The sequence below is a fragment of the Phyllobates terribilis genome, unplaced genomic scaffold, assembly GCF_046119375.1.
Source record: "Phyllobates terribilis strain yellow unplaced genomic scaffold, ASM4611937v1 Scaffold_3__8_contigs__length_932513732, whole genome shotgun sequence".
Classification (NCBI taxonomy): domain Eukaryota; kingdom Metazoa; phylum Chordata; class Amphibia; order Anura; family Dendrobatidae; genus Phyllobates; species Phyllobates terribilis.
In genome coordinates this window covers 569,228,215-569,242,574 of record NW_027362763.1, presented here as the reverse complement: position 1 = coordinate 569,242,574, position 14,360 = coordinate 569,228,215, and the positions used below count along the sequence as shown (strand labels likewise).

The following is a 14,360-nucleotide window of genomic DNA, read 5'->3' as shown; positions in this document are numbered from 1 at the left end:
ATCCGCCAACTCCTGGACAGTCTGTGGTGCAACGTGACGTTGGTGGATGGAGCGAGACATGATGTCCCAGATGTGCTCTATCGGATTCAGGTCTGGGGAACGGGCGGGCCAGTCCATAGCTTCAATGCCATCATCTTGCAGGAACTGCTGACACACTCCAGCCACATGAGGTCTAGCATTGTCCTGCATTAGGAGGAACCCAGGGCCAACAGCACCAGCATATGGTCTCACAAGGGGTCTGAGGATCTCACCTCGGTACCTAATGGCAGTCAGGCTACCTCTGGCGAGCACATGGAGGGCTGTGCAGCCCTCCAAAGAAATGCCACCCCACACCATTACTGACCCACTGCCAAACCAGTCATGCTTAAGGATGTTGCAGGCAGCAGATCGCTCTCCACGGCGTCTCTAGACTGTCACATGTGCTCAGTGTGAACCTGCTTTCATCTGTGAAGAACACAGGGCGCCAGTGGCGACTTTGCCAATCCTGGTGTTCTGTGGCAAATGCAAAGTGTCCTGCACGGTGTTGGGCTGTGAGCACAACCCCCATCTCTGGACGTCGGGCCCTCATACCACCCTCATGGAGTCGGTTTCTAACCGATTGTGCAGGCACATGCACATTTGTGGCCTGCTGGAGGTCATTTTGCAGGGCTCTGGCAGTGCTCCTCCTGTTCCTCCTTGCACAAAGGAGGAGGTAACGGTCCTGTTGCTGGTTTGTTACCCTCCTATGACTCCCTCCACGTCTCCTGGTATCTGCTCCATGCTCTGGACACTACGCTGACAGACACAGCAAACCTTCTTGCCACAGCTCACACTGATGTGCCATCCTGGATGAGCTGCACTACCTGAGCAACTTCTGTGGGTTGTACTGTAGACACCGCCTCATGCTACTCTACCTCTAGGGGTGAGAGCAATGGCAAAATGAAAAAGTGACCAAAACAACAGCATAAAAGGATGAGAACAGAGAATTGGTCTGTGGTCACCACCTGCAGAACCACTCCTTTATAGGGGGTATCTTGCTAATTGCCGATCATTTCTACCAGTTGTCTGTTCCATTTGCACAACAGCAGGAGAAATTGATTCACAATCAGTGTTGCTTCATAACTGGACAGGTAGATTTCACAGAAGTGTGATAGACTTGGAGTTACATTGTGTTGTTTAAGTGTTCCCTTTATTTTTTTGAGCAGTGTATATAGTTGTAAATGGTGTCGGTACCTCCTGAGACTGAAGTGTCATTGCTGGGCTGAGTCCTGAATAATCAAACTCTGGCTTGAATCTCTTAGAGAGTGTTGATCTCTCAAACGCAGCCAAACAACGCGTCCCAGAGTCACCAAAAGCAGATAAGAGTCGCACCGCTCTATCCAGACCTTTTTCCAATGATGCGTAGCTTCACTCTCCCCTAGCAACAACCACCAACTGCCAAATCCCTGCGGTGCAACTCGGGCCTCTCTGCTGCCTTCTACTGGCCAGATGATATATTGCATCACAAGTTTCCAACAATATAGTAAACTGTGATTAACACTTACATTTACAACACCAGTCTTAATGAGTCGGTCCCTAAATGTATATTTGTGCAGAGACTGCAGTATTCTCCACTCGCCTACCTACCTATTAGTAGGTAATAGATATTACCTGGTCTGTATTGTAGATTACTTTTAAATGACATTGGAATGAAATAGTAAAAATACTGTTTAACTTGCTTCCTCAGCAATAGTAGAAAGGGATATACAGATAATTCTGCTGTGTTACTAGTCAAGAAGATATCCAATGGAGAGGATGGTGTTTCACAAAGAGCAGTTTTAGTTAGCATTGCGTTTTTTTCCCTGATGAACAAAGAGCAGTTTTATTAATAAACACGTTTCAAAGTTGAACAAACTCCTTCAACTCCATCTCCATTGGATATGTTCTTGACCAGCAGCGCAGCCGAATTATCCATTAATCCCTTTCTACTATTGAATTTACTGCTGGTTTTATTCCAGCGTACAGAGCAGCAGCAGCAGCTGGTATCTACACACGTGGTCAAAATTGTTGGTACCCCTCATTTAATGAAAGAAAAACCCACAATGGTCACAGAAATAACTTGAATCTGACAAAAGTAATAAATTAATAATCTATGAAAATGAACAAATGAAAGTCAGACATTGCTTTTTAACCCTGCTTCCACAGAATTTAAAAAAAAAAATTTAACTCATGAAATAGGCCTGGACTCCAATGATGGTACTCTTAACTTAATATTTTGTTGAACAACCTTTTGAGGCAATCACTGCAATCAAACGATTCCTGTAACTGTCAATGAGACTTCTGCACCTCTCGACAGGTATTTTCGGCCACTCCTCATGAGCAAACTGCTCCAGTTGTCTCGTGTTTGAAGGATGCCTTTTCCAGATGGCATGTTTCAGCTCTTTCCAAAGATGCTCAATAGGATTTAGGTCAGGACTCATAGAAGGCCACTTCAGAATAGTCCAATGTTTTCCTCTTAGCCATTCTTGGGTGTTTTTAGCTGTGTGTTTTGGGTCATTATCCTGTTGCAAGACCCATGACCTGCGACTGAGACCAAGGTTTCTGACACTGGGCAGCACATTTCTCTCTAGAATCCCTTGCTAGTCTTGAGATTTCATTGTACCCTGCACAGATTCAAGACACCCTGTGCCAGATGCAGCAAAGCATCCCCAGAAGATAACAGAGCCTCCTCCATGTTTCACGGTAGGGATAGTGTTATTTTCTTGATATGCTTCATTTTTCCGTCTGTGAACATAGAGCTGATGTGCCTTGCCAAAAACTTCCATTTTTGTCTCATCTGTCCATAGGACATTCTCCCAGAAGCTTTGTGGCTTGTCAACATGTAGTTTGGTAAATTCCAGTCGGGCTTTTTTATGATTTTTTTTCAACAATGGTGTTCTCCTTGGTCGTCTCCCATGAAGTCCACTTTGTATCAAACAACGACGGATGGTGCGATCTGACACTGATGTTACTTGAGCTTGAAGTTCACCTTTAATATCTTTAGAAGTTATCCTGGGCTCTTTTGTTACCATTCGCATTATCCGTCTCTTTGATTTGTCATCAATTTTCCTCGTGCGGCCACGTCCAGGGAGGTTGGCTACAGTCCCATGGATCTTAAATTTCTGAGTAATATGTGCAACTGTAGTCACCGGAACATCAAGCTGCTTGGAGATGGTCTTATAACCTTTACCTTTAACATGCTTGTCTATAATTTTCTTTCTAATCTCCTGAGACAACTCTTTACTTTGCTTCCTCTGGTCCATGTTGAGTGTGGTACGCACCATGTCACCAAACAGCACAGTGAGTATCTGTAGCCCTATATACAGGCCCACTGACTTATTACAAGATTGTAGACACCTGTGATGCTAATTAGTGGACACAACTAGATTTAACATGTCACATTATTTTCAAGGGTACCATCATTTCTGTCCAGGCCTATTTCAGGAGTTTAATTTTTTTTTTAAATTCTGTGGAAGCGGGGTTGAAAAGCAATGACTGACTTTAATTTATTTATTTTTTATTGATTTTTAATTTATTATTACTTTTGTCAGATTCAAGTTATTTCTGTGACCATTGTGGGTTATTCTTTCATTAAACGAGGGGTACCGACAATTTTGACCATGTGTGTATATCTGCATAGGAGTTGTGCCTGACACAACCCATCCAGGGGAGCAACACCATACTGTCTACAACATTTATTGCCCTGGTCATCCTCTTATTATGCCCTTTTTTAGCAATTCTATAACTTGCTTACCCTCTATCTCTCTCTTACAGCAACAAAAGCTGATGGATTTGCACTATATTTCCTTGGAGAATGCAATAATGTAAGTGTTACATATGCATGTATATATTTGTATGCTTACACAGTGGGGAAAATAAGTATTTTATAAACTGCCGATTTTGCAAGTTTTCCCACCTACAAAGAATGGAGATGTCTGTTACTTTTATCGTAGGTAAACTTCAACTGTGAGAGACCGGAATCTTAAAAAATAAATAAATAAAAAATAAAAATCCTGAAAATCAGATTGTATGATTTTTACATAAAAAATTTGCATTCTATTGCATGAAATAAGTTATTTGATGCAATAGAAAAACAGAACTTAATATTTGGTACAGAAACCTTTGTTTGTCAAGAACTACAGAAAATGTCTGACCTCTGTAATTGCAAAGTTTGCACACACTCCAGCAGGGATTTTGGCCCACTCCTCCATACAGATCTTCTTTCAGGTTTCGGGACTGTCACTGGACAGCATTGAATTTCAGCTCCCTCCAAAGATTTTCTATTGGGTTCAGGTCTGGAGACTGGTTAGGCCACTCCAGGACCTTGAAATGCTTCTTACGGAGCCACTCCTTAGTTGCCCTGGCTGTGCGTTTCGGGTCATTGTCATGTTGGAAGACTCAGCCACGACCCATCTTCAATGCTCTTACTGAGGGAAGGAGGTTGTTGGCCAAAATCTCACAATACGTGACCACATCTATCCTCCCTTTAAGTTGTCTTGTCCCCTTTGCAGAAAAGCACTCCCAAAGTATGATTTTTCCCCAGGGCCGGCGTCAGCACCCTGCGCACCCGGGCAAATACCGGGGCCCTGAGCAGGCAGAGGGGCCCACTGGCGGTCGCGCTCCCCGCTGGGCTATGGGCGGAGGAGAGCGGTGTCAGCGCCTGCCCTTCTCCGCCGCTTGCTCAGGGCCCTGGCAGCTGGATACTTACCTCTCCCCATGCCTCCGCAGATCAGCTGTCTTCCTGCTCTGCGCTCCCTGTGACGTCTCAGGTCAGAGGGCGCGGTGACGTCTTTACACCGCGCCCTCCCCTGAGCCGTCACAGGGAGCGCTGAGCGGGAAGACGCCGACAACGCTGGAGTTAGGACCCGAGCAGCGGGCAGTAGGTAGCAGGTGAGGAGAAGGGAGGTGAGTATTTGTAAAAAGAGAAGGGGGGGGTGGCATCCTCCATGGAGCATTATAAAGAGAGGGGGGGCATCCTGCATGGGGCATTATAAAGAGAGGGGGGACATCCTGCATGGGGCATTATAAAGAGGGGGGGGTGACATCCTGCATGAGGCATTATAAGGCGGGGAACAGCCTGCATGGGGCATTATAAAGGGGGGGGCAGCCTGCATAGTGCATTATGTGGGGGGGAACAGCCTGCATGGAGCATTATAAGGGGGGGCAGCCTGTATGGGGCATTATGTGGGGGGTAACAGCCTGCATGGAGCATTAAAAGGGGATGGGGCCTGTATGGGGCATTATGTGGGGAGTAACAGCCTGCATGCAGCATTATATGGGGGCCAGTATCCTGTATGGAGCGTTATAAGGGGACTGGTATCCTGTATGGAGCGTTATATGGGGGCCAGTATCCTGTATGGAGTTTTATAAGGGGACCAGTATCCTGTATGGAGCGTTATATGGGGGCCAGTATCCTGTATGGAGCGTTATAAGGGGACCGGTATCCTGTATGGAGCGTTATATGGGGACCGGTATCCTGTATGGAGCGTTATATGGGGACCAGTATCCTGTATGGAGCGTTATATGGGGGCCAGTATCCTGTATGGAGCGTTATAAGGGGACCGGTATCCTGTATGGAGCGTTATATGGGGGCCAGTATCCTGTATGGAGCTTTATAAGGGGACCAGTATCCTGTATGGAGCCTTATATGGGGGCCAGTATTCCGTATGGAGCCTTATATGGGGGCCAGTATTCCGTATGGAGCCTTATATGGGGGCCAGAATTCCGTATGGAGCCTTATATGGGGGCCAGAATTCCGTATGGAGCCTTATATGGGGGCCAGTATTCTGTATGGAGCCTTATATGGGGGCCAATATTCCATATGGAGCCTTATATGGGGGCCAGTATTCCGTATGGGGCCTTATATGGGGGCCAGTATTCCTTATGGGGCCTTATATGGGGGCCAGTATTCCTTATGGGGCCTTATATGGGGGCCAGTATTCTGTATGGGGCCTTATATGGGGGCCAGTATTCCGTATGAAGCATTATATGGGGGCCAGTATTCCGTATGGAGCCTTATATGGGGGCCAGTATTCTGTGTGGAGCGATTCACCGGTTTCTGAGCTATTGTGGAATTTACAATAGATATCACTCATGTAATGTAAGAAGTGAAATCTTTGCATTGTACTATATATATATATATATATATATATATATATATATATATATATATAATATATATATATATATATATATATATATATATAATATTTCTCCGCCGTATCTCTGCATCATGAATCGTGGTATGTGTTAAAGGGGCCCACTGAGACTCTTTCGCCCGGGGCCCAGAAAAACCTGGAGCCGGCCCTGTTTCTCCCCCACCATGCTTCACAGTTGGGACAGTGTTCTTGGAGTTGTACTCATCCTTCTTCCTCCAAACACAAGTGGAGTTGATGGAAAAAAGATCTATTTTGGTCTCATCTGACCATATGACCTTCTCCCATGCCTCCTCTGGATCATCCAGATGATCATTGACGAACTTCAAATGGGCCTCGACATGTGCTGGTGTTCAATTCTGAACAGCTAATCCCAGCGTTTCTCAGTGTTTCAGGTAATCAGATTGTCTGAAACACTGATACCCAGCCTAGGATCGGTGCTGTAAGAGCCCCGATCATATTCTGGTGCCTGGCAACGCCAGCCTCACCTGAACCAGCTCTGATTGGTGCGATCGATGATGACATTGATTGCACCAATCAGAGTGCACAAACGTTTTGTGACCGCCCTATAATTCTTCATTCTAGCTGAGGATTTGTACAGACGGTCACTCTGGGCTTTGTGATGCCACAGAAGCCTGTATCATCACAGATCTTGCTGCTGCTGCTTGGTCATCACTGCTCCTGCTGAAAAGAAGAAAGAAGAGTTCATGATCCTTGCCTGATCTCTCCTAATCCACCCCAATCCATCCCCCTCTCATCCATTTCCTCCCTCCTCCCTCTTCCCCTCCCCCATCCCTTCTACCACTCTCCCCAACCCTCCCTTTGCCGCCGAGCACTGATCAGTACTTGATAACTAATCAGTGCTTGATCTCTCGATTTATATATATAATATTTGTATATTTTTTTAGCCACTTTCTGCACTACATCTGTGCATGCGTTCTACAGCCGTCGAGCACTGGTCGGTGACTAACATCACTGACCGGCCTCCAGTTGTTTGTTTTCTTTGCACAAAAAAAAACCCAAAACATTTTGATTAGATGATTTTGATTAGATGATGGGACTAGAATAGGGACAGTAAACATATACTGTAGTAATTGACGTCTACTATATTATTTTTTATTGAATTGAGTTTGTGTCCGCGCGGAAAAAAAGAATCAACCATGCGGCTCTCCTACAGCCGTCGAGCACTGATCACTGACAAAAATCAGTAATCAACCTCCAGTTGTTGCTTTTTTAATTTTATCTTTTTCTTTTGTAAATAAAAAACAAAGTTTACACCAAGCATACACACAACTGAATAAAATTTGGTACTGTGGTAAAGCTACTTGCTCGGCTCTCCAGAGGCAGACACAGGACACATGGTTCGGGTTAACTTCCTGCTGGTTTATTGTCTGGCATAAACTCCAGCATCATCCCATAAAAATAAACAGGCCCTCTCGGGGTTAACAGGAAAACATAAGATAAAGTATAACAGAGTCCATTAGCAAGCAAGGCTCGGCCGCTCCGGGTTGCACAGTAAAGTCTCAGCAAACACCAGTCCTCCGGTGTTGCTCTCTGCCTTCATCCAAACACAGCCTGGAGACTTCACTCTCCAGACCACACACTACACCCCGGAAACAATAGGGACTGAGCATTTAAGCCCTGCTCAGCGACACCCTGAAGAGAGGTAGGGGAATGGCCTCCCAACCTCTTTGCCATTCCCATAAAACCACACCTTCTAAAGAGAAGTAACCCTCAGCATATAACATGCTGGCAGAAATTCAGTAGGTTTCAGTTCACACAGGACAGCAACCTGAGTGACCCATACCTCCCCTCGTATATCAGACCAGTGACTCTGTCACAGTACTCACTCAAACACCACATACGTCAAAAAAAAGTGTCCCGCTTGTCCCAATCGCTGTTTTCAGTGGAGGAGGCATACGCCTCCCTTGCCTCAGACACTCGTAGTGAGGGAGAGGATCCCACCTTCCTTTATTTTTCCTCCTCAAGTGATGCTGAACCGCCATGCAGACGCCCCAGGACAAAAACTGAACCAGTGCCCTCCGTTACTGACCCCGTGTGCACCTCATCCCCCTAAGATTGAGCCACGGATTCCTGATTTTGTGGGGCAATCAGAAATAAAATTTGACACCACCGGCCTCACAGAAATGGACTTTTTCAAAGTCTTTTTTTCTGAGGATTTTGTAAACCTCATGGTGGGCAAAACAAATTTGTACACCCAGCAATTTTTTTCTGCAAAACCGCTCTTAATCATTTTTCTAACTGGACTCCTGTAGATGCAGTAGAAATGATGAAGTTTTGGGGACTGGTCCTTCACATGGGGATACTGAAGAAGCTAGAACTTCAGCAAGATAGGAGTGTTGACACTTTATACAACACTCCAGTGTTCCGAATGGCCATGACCCATGGGGTCCATTTTTTTCCTGTTACCCTTGTGAAAATAAAAAAAAGGGTCTAAAGTTACATTTTAGTGTAAAAAAAGTTAAATGTTTATTTTTTTTCTTTCACATTCAATAATTTCCTGTGAAGCACCTGAAGGGTTAATAAACTTCTTAAATGTGGCTTTGAGCACCTTGAGGGGTGCTATTTTTAGAATGGTGTCACTTTTGGGTATTTTCTGTTATATAGACCCCTCAAAGTCACTTCAAATGTGATGTGGTCCCTAAAAAAAAAAAAAAAAAAAAAAAAATCTCTCTGATTTAAGCGCATAAGAATTCAAAGTTTGAAAATTGCAACATTTTCAAAAAATTTGGGCAATTTTTTTTCACAAATTAATGCAAGTCATATCAAAATAAATTTTCACTGTCATGAAGTACAATATGTCCCAAAAAGACAGTCTCCGAATCATCGGGATCCGTTGAAGCGTTCCAGAGTAATTACCTTCTAAAGTGACAGTCCGACTCCGACTCCTCGATTTTCACGACTCCGACTCCCTCATACATGGCTCATGTTTAAGTGATAAATTTACTGTTGCACAGATTGATCTCAGCTAAAAGTCTAGACCCTTAGATCAGGAATAGGACAGACATTTATAGGACATTTCATAACTTTCCCAAATTCTTCTGAAAAAAAATATTCCCCACAAACTGCATTGAACTACTGCACCCAATTTATTATATATTTTAGGAGTTGGAGTCAGTCCATTTTGTACCGACTACGACTCCGACTCAGCCCTGCTAGTCCCTATCCAGCCTGTCCACCAGTCTGTCTGTATTCCAGCCGTGCCTGCCTGCCTGTCTGTATTCCAGCCGTGCCTACCTGCCTGTCTGTATTCCAGCCGTGCCTGCCTGCCTGTCTGTATTCCAGCCGTGCCTGCCTGCCTGCCTGTATTCCAGCCGTGCCTGCCTGCCTGCCTGTATTCCAGCCGTGCCTGTCTGCCTGTATTCCAGCCGTGCCTGTCTGCCTGTATTCCAGCCGTGCCTGTCTGCCTGTATTCCAGCCGTGCCTGCCTGCCTGTCTGTCAGCCGTGCCTGCCTGCCTGTCTGTATTCCAGCCGTGCCTGTCTGTATTCCAGCCGTGCCTGTCTGCCTGTATTCCAGCCGTGCCTGCCTGCCTGTCTGTATTCCAGCCGTGCCTGCCTGCCTGTCTGTATTCCAGCCGTGCCTGCCTGCCTGTCTGTATTCCAGCCGTGCCTGCCTGCCTGTCTGTATTCCAGCCGTGCCTGCCTGCCTGTCTGTATTCCAGCCGTGCCTGCCTGCCTGTCTGTCAGCCGTGCCTGTCTGTATTCCAGCCGTGCCTGTCTGTATTCCAGCCGTGCCTGTCTGTATTCCAGCCGTGCCTGTCTGTATTCCAGCCGTGCCTGTCTGCCTGTATTCCAGCCGTGCCTGCCTGCCTGTCTGTATTCCAGCCGTGCCTGCCTGCCTGTCTGTATTCCAGCCGTGCCTGCCTGTCTGTATTCCAGCCGTGCCTGCCTGCCTGTCTGTATTCCAGCCGTGCCTGCCTGCCTGTCTGTATTCCAGCCGTGCCTGCCTGCCTGTCTGTGTTCCAGCCGTGCCTGCCTGCCTGTCTGTGTTCCAGCCGTGCCTGCCTGCCTGTCTGTATTCCAGCCGTGCCTGCCTGTCTGTATTCCAGCCGTGCCTGTCTGTATTCCAGCCGTGCCTGCCTGCCTGTCTGTATTCCAGCCGTGCCTGCCTGCCTGTCTGTCAGCCGTGCCTGCTGCCTGTCTGTATTCCAGCCGTGCCTGTCTGCCTGTATTCCAGCCGTGCCTGCCTGCCTGTCTGTATTCCAGCCGTGCCTGCCTGCCTGTCTGTATTCCAGCCGTGCCTGCCTGCCTGTCTGTATTCCAGCCGTGCCTGCCTGCCTGTCTGTGTTCCAGCCGTGCCTGCCTGCCTGTCTGTGTTCCAGCCGTGCCTGCCTGCCTGTCTGTGTTCCAGCCGTGCCTGCCTGCCTGTCTGTATTCCAGCCGTGCCTGCCTGCCTGTCTGTATTCCAGCCGTGCCTGTCTGTATTCCAGCCGTGCCTCTGTATTCCAGCCGTGCCTGCCTGCCTGTCTGTATTCCAGCCGTGCCTGCCTGCCTGTCTGTATTCCAGCCGTGCCTGCCTGCCTGTCTGTGTTCCAGCCGTGCCTGCCTGCCTGTCTGTATTCCAGCCGTGCCTGCCTGCCTGTCTGTATTCCAGCCGTGCCTGTCTGTATTCCAGCCGTGCCTGTCTGTATTCCAGCCGTGCCTGTCTGTATTCCAGCCGTGCCTGCCTGCCTGTCTGTATTCCAGCCGTGCCGGTCTGCCTGTATTCTAGCCGTGCCTGCCTGCCTGTCTGTATTCCAGCCGTGCCTGCCTGCCTGTCTGTATTCCAGCCGTGCCTGCCTGCCTGTCTGTATTCCAGCCGTGCCTGCCTGCCTGTCTGTGTTCCAGCCGTGCCTGCCTGTCTGTGTTCCAGCCGTGCCTGCCTGCCTGTCTGTATTCCAGCCGTGCCTGCCTGCCTGTCTGTATTCCAGCCGTGCCTGTCTGTATTCCAGCCGTGCCTGCCTGCCTGTCTGTATTCCAGCCGTGCCTGCCTGCCTGTCTGTATTCCAGCCGTGCCGGTCTGCCTGTATTCTAGCCGTGCCTGCCTGCCTGTCTGTATTCCAGCCGTGCCGGTCTGCCTGTATTCTAGCCGTGCCTGCCTGCCTGTCTGTATTCCAGCCGTGCTTAGGGGCCCTGCAAATGTGGCGCCGTAGTCAGCGCCTGTGGGCATAGTGCAATCTCCGGTGCCATTTTGTTGAAGACAAATTCAGTGTCTTCAACGAAATAACGCCAGATATTACTGCTGATTCCGGCGCCATTTTATTTAAATATTTACCTCAGACCAGGCCTGGCCCTCACCGTGCTGTCCTGCCCCCGCCCACTGTCTCCATTCGCACTGACTGCATTGATCGAGGAGGGGCAGTCAGTAGAAGGTGGTAGCCCATCAGGGTGTAATCCCCCGTAGCTCAGTCCATATATTAATTCCCTACGCTCTCCAGTAATGCTGATTTTGGTTTTTCTGTGAAGCCACGCAATATAGTGATTGTAGGATACAGGTGCCCATCAAGGAGGTTTCGAAGTTTTCATGCAAAAAAAATTCACTTTGATGCAAAATTGCATGAAGGTCCTTTCGTGTATAAATTGCTGAGTGTCAGTGGGTCACTTTCAGAAAATAAATACTGTAGGTATTGGGCGTTAATATCAGTTTATCATATAGTAATTGTGGTTTAATTTGTATAAATCAAAAGTGTGAAAATTTATCCTGGCTACCAGAAGTGCAAAATGTCGAGACCCCTGGCAGTGAAAGGGTTAAAATTAACATTGCATAAAAAACACTAGAAATTTGGTATCTTTGTACTGTTCTGGAGATGAATACTAAATGTAATTTCTAATGCACCATAAATGACATACAAATGCAACCCAAGAAGGAACAGTAGAACTGCTTTCCCCTCCCAACATTTCACTCCACAGGATTTTTTTCCCGTTTTCCCCTTTAAACTGGAAACTAAGTGGCTTTTCTTTATCTTGACTAGAAAAGGAAATGAGAAGGTTTAGGTCACCCACTTTTTTGCAACAGATGATATGCGCAGACCTCCTTAGTGCAGCCTTTCATCGCCATCTAGTGGGCTGATGTCTACTTATGCCACTTTCTCAGATACAATAGATTGCAATGTGTAGCGCTCCAGCAGCACACAACACTGGGTGTGTTGATTTGTAATTGCGGACACATGAACTTCCTTTATACCGTAGATTGATGATGCTCAACGTTGTCAGAAACTACAGTACGGGCAGGAAAGATGAGCAATAGCATAGACCAGGGAAATCTCAATGTTGCCCAAAAGTCTGATGCGTATTACATGTCAGCCATTGACTGAGTGTTAGAAATAAGTTATGTTTTTGTTGGGGGTGGTGCAGACTGTGCTTTCCAAGGTTTTCAAAAAGTATGCCAATGCACCAACCATATGAATGCCAAAATTGTCTGCCCTATAAAGAATATAGTGTACAAGGCCCTGTTCATGCTGCTTTTTTTTGCAGTGCGCTCTGGTGATTCCATCTGAATACTGCTAAAACTGGGATTCAAGTGCACCTACTGGGGCCATAAACTGCAAAGACTCGGACAGAGTTCAAATGAATGCTAATTGTGTTTTTTGTGGGTTTTTTTTTAGTTTTTTTTTCTGTTATGTTTCTGTTCCTGTCTGAACAGACATGTTCAGAAATTGAACTCTGTTTGTGTTATTGTAGTCTTTGGCCCGTTTGGGTGAATCTTGCTTTTTAGAGGGCCTGAACGCTCTATAGAAAACAGTGTTAACCGGGCCTAAGAGTAATTTAGATTACACTTGCCACTTCCACTCTATGCTTGGTTCCTCCTGGCCCCATGACAGAATGTAGACACTTGCAGCGTGTATGGTCCATACACTGAACTTACGCACAGAACGCGGTGTGATCATAACCTTACAGGTCCTAAGTAGAAATGAGCGAACCTCTGGATGTTTGGGTTCCTCGACTTTTGCCGAACAGCTATAAAAGGTTCTAAATAATAGGAAAAAATTCCGCTCACCCCTGAGATCCTGTTCCAATCCGGGAGGAGCACAGTTTCCCCGCTGCTGCACAGCACTGAAGGTAATTGAGGAAATTAGAATTGGAACCCATTCGGGATTGGGCAGAACCTTTTTGTAAGAAATTAAAGCTGGAACCAGATCAACATACCGGAGTAATTAAAAATTCACAAAATCTTTATCGAAAATCCTTTAAAAATAAAATTGCTGAAAGATTGGGCATCTCAGAGAACAAAGCAATAAAGAGGAGTGGTATGTATAACAGGACTGATTGGACTGATTCCTGTTATATACACCACCCCTCTTTATTGCTTTGTTGTCTGAGATGCCCAATTTTTCAGCAATTTTATTTTTAAAGGATTTCCAATAAAGATTTTGTGAATTTTTAATTACTCCGGTATGTTGATCTGGTTCCAGCTCTAATTTCTTACAAAAAGGTTCTGCCCAATCCCGAACCCGAATGGGGCCCCTAACATCTGTGGTTTCCCACGCTTTCATCTGCATGACAGCGCAGGAAGTCGGCTCTGATTGATGTTACCGCGCTGCGGGATCACGCTGTCCAGATGTCAGCGTGATCCCACAGATGTGACTGTGACCCACGGTAAAAACTCAGGCATTGGCTGATGAGACTACTACCCCTATCAGACAACGAATGCTGTCACTGCAAACCTTAAGCGCAAGCGCCGCTGATGGGAGGAGTAGTCTCTCATCAGCCGGCGCCTGTGCTCCAAGTAAAAAAAAAAAAGTTAAAATTAATAAATACTTATTCAAATAAAAAAAAAAACACATTATACTCACCTACACCTAATCCCCGATGCCGATGTCACCTTTAAAAAAGAAAAAATAATAAACCACCATAATACTCACCTATCCACTGTAATCCTGAGTGTCCCACGCCAATCTCACTCATAGAACAGTCACATCTCCTGATGGGACTCCTCTACCCGGCCTCCGGCTACACACTGACAGGAGCGTGATCGCTCCCGCATTGTATAGTTCTGAGCTGCTGTGAGAGAGGTCACAGAGATCATCATGGGACAGTGTGGATTACTTCATCACATGAGACACGTGAGGGATACTGTTTTTTATTTTTCATTTTTTACAGGAGACCAGGGCTTCAATGGAATGGCATTAGGTGAGTATAACTGTTTTTTGTTATTTTTAAATAAAAGATTCAGTGTTTTTTTTTGTTTGTTTGGTTTTTTTTTTTTT

The 14,360-nt window shown here is 46.4% G+C and overlaps 1 protein-coding gene across 5 annotated transcripts in view; it reads left to right on the top strand.

Moving 5' to 3' along the window:
- PDE10A (phosphodiesterase 10A) overlaps positions 1 to 14,360 on the top strand; it is a 662,280-nt gene that overhangs the window by 582,246 nt on the left and 65,674 nt on the right. For all 5 annotated transcript variants that reach the window (XR_012318032.1, XM_073671427.1, XM_073671428.1 and 2 more), the window contains one exon: positions 3,772 to 3,821. Coding sequence is in view for 4 of the 5 variants with exons in the window: in XM_073671427.1 (XP_073527528.1) it covers positions 3,772 to 3,821 (50 nt within the window). In the remaining variant the exon portion in view is untranslated. The remainder of the gene's footprint in view (positions 1 to 3,771; positions 3,822 to 14,360) is intronic.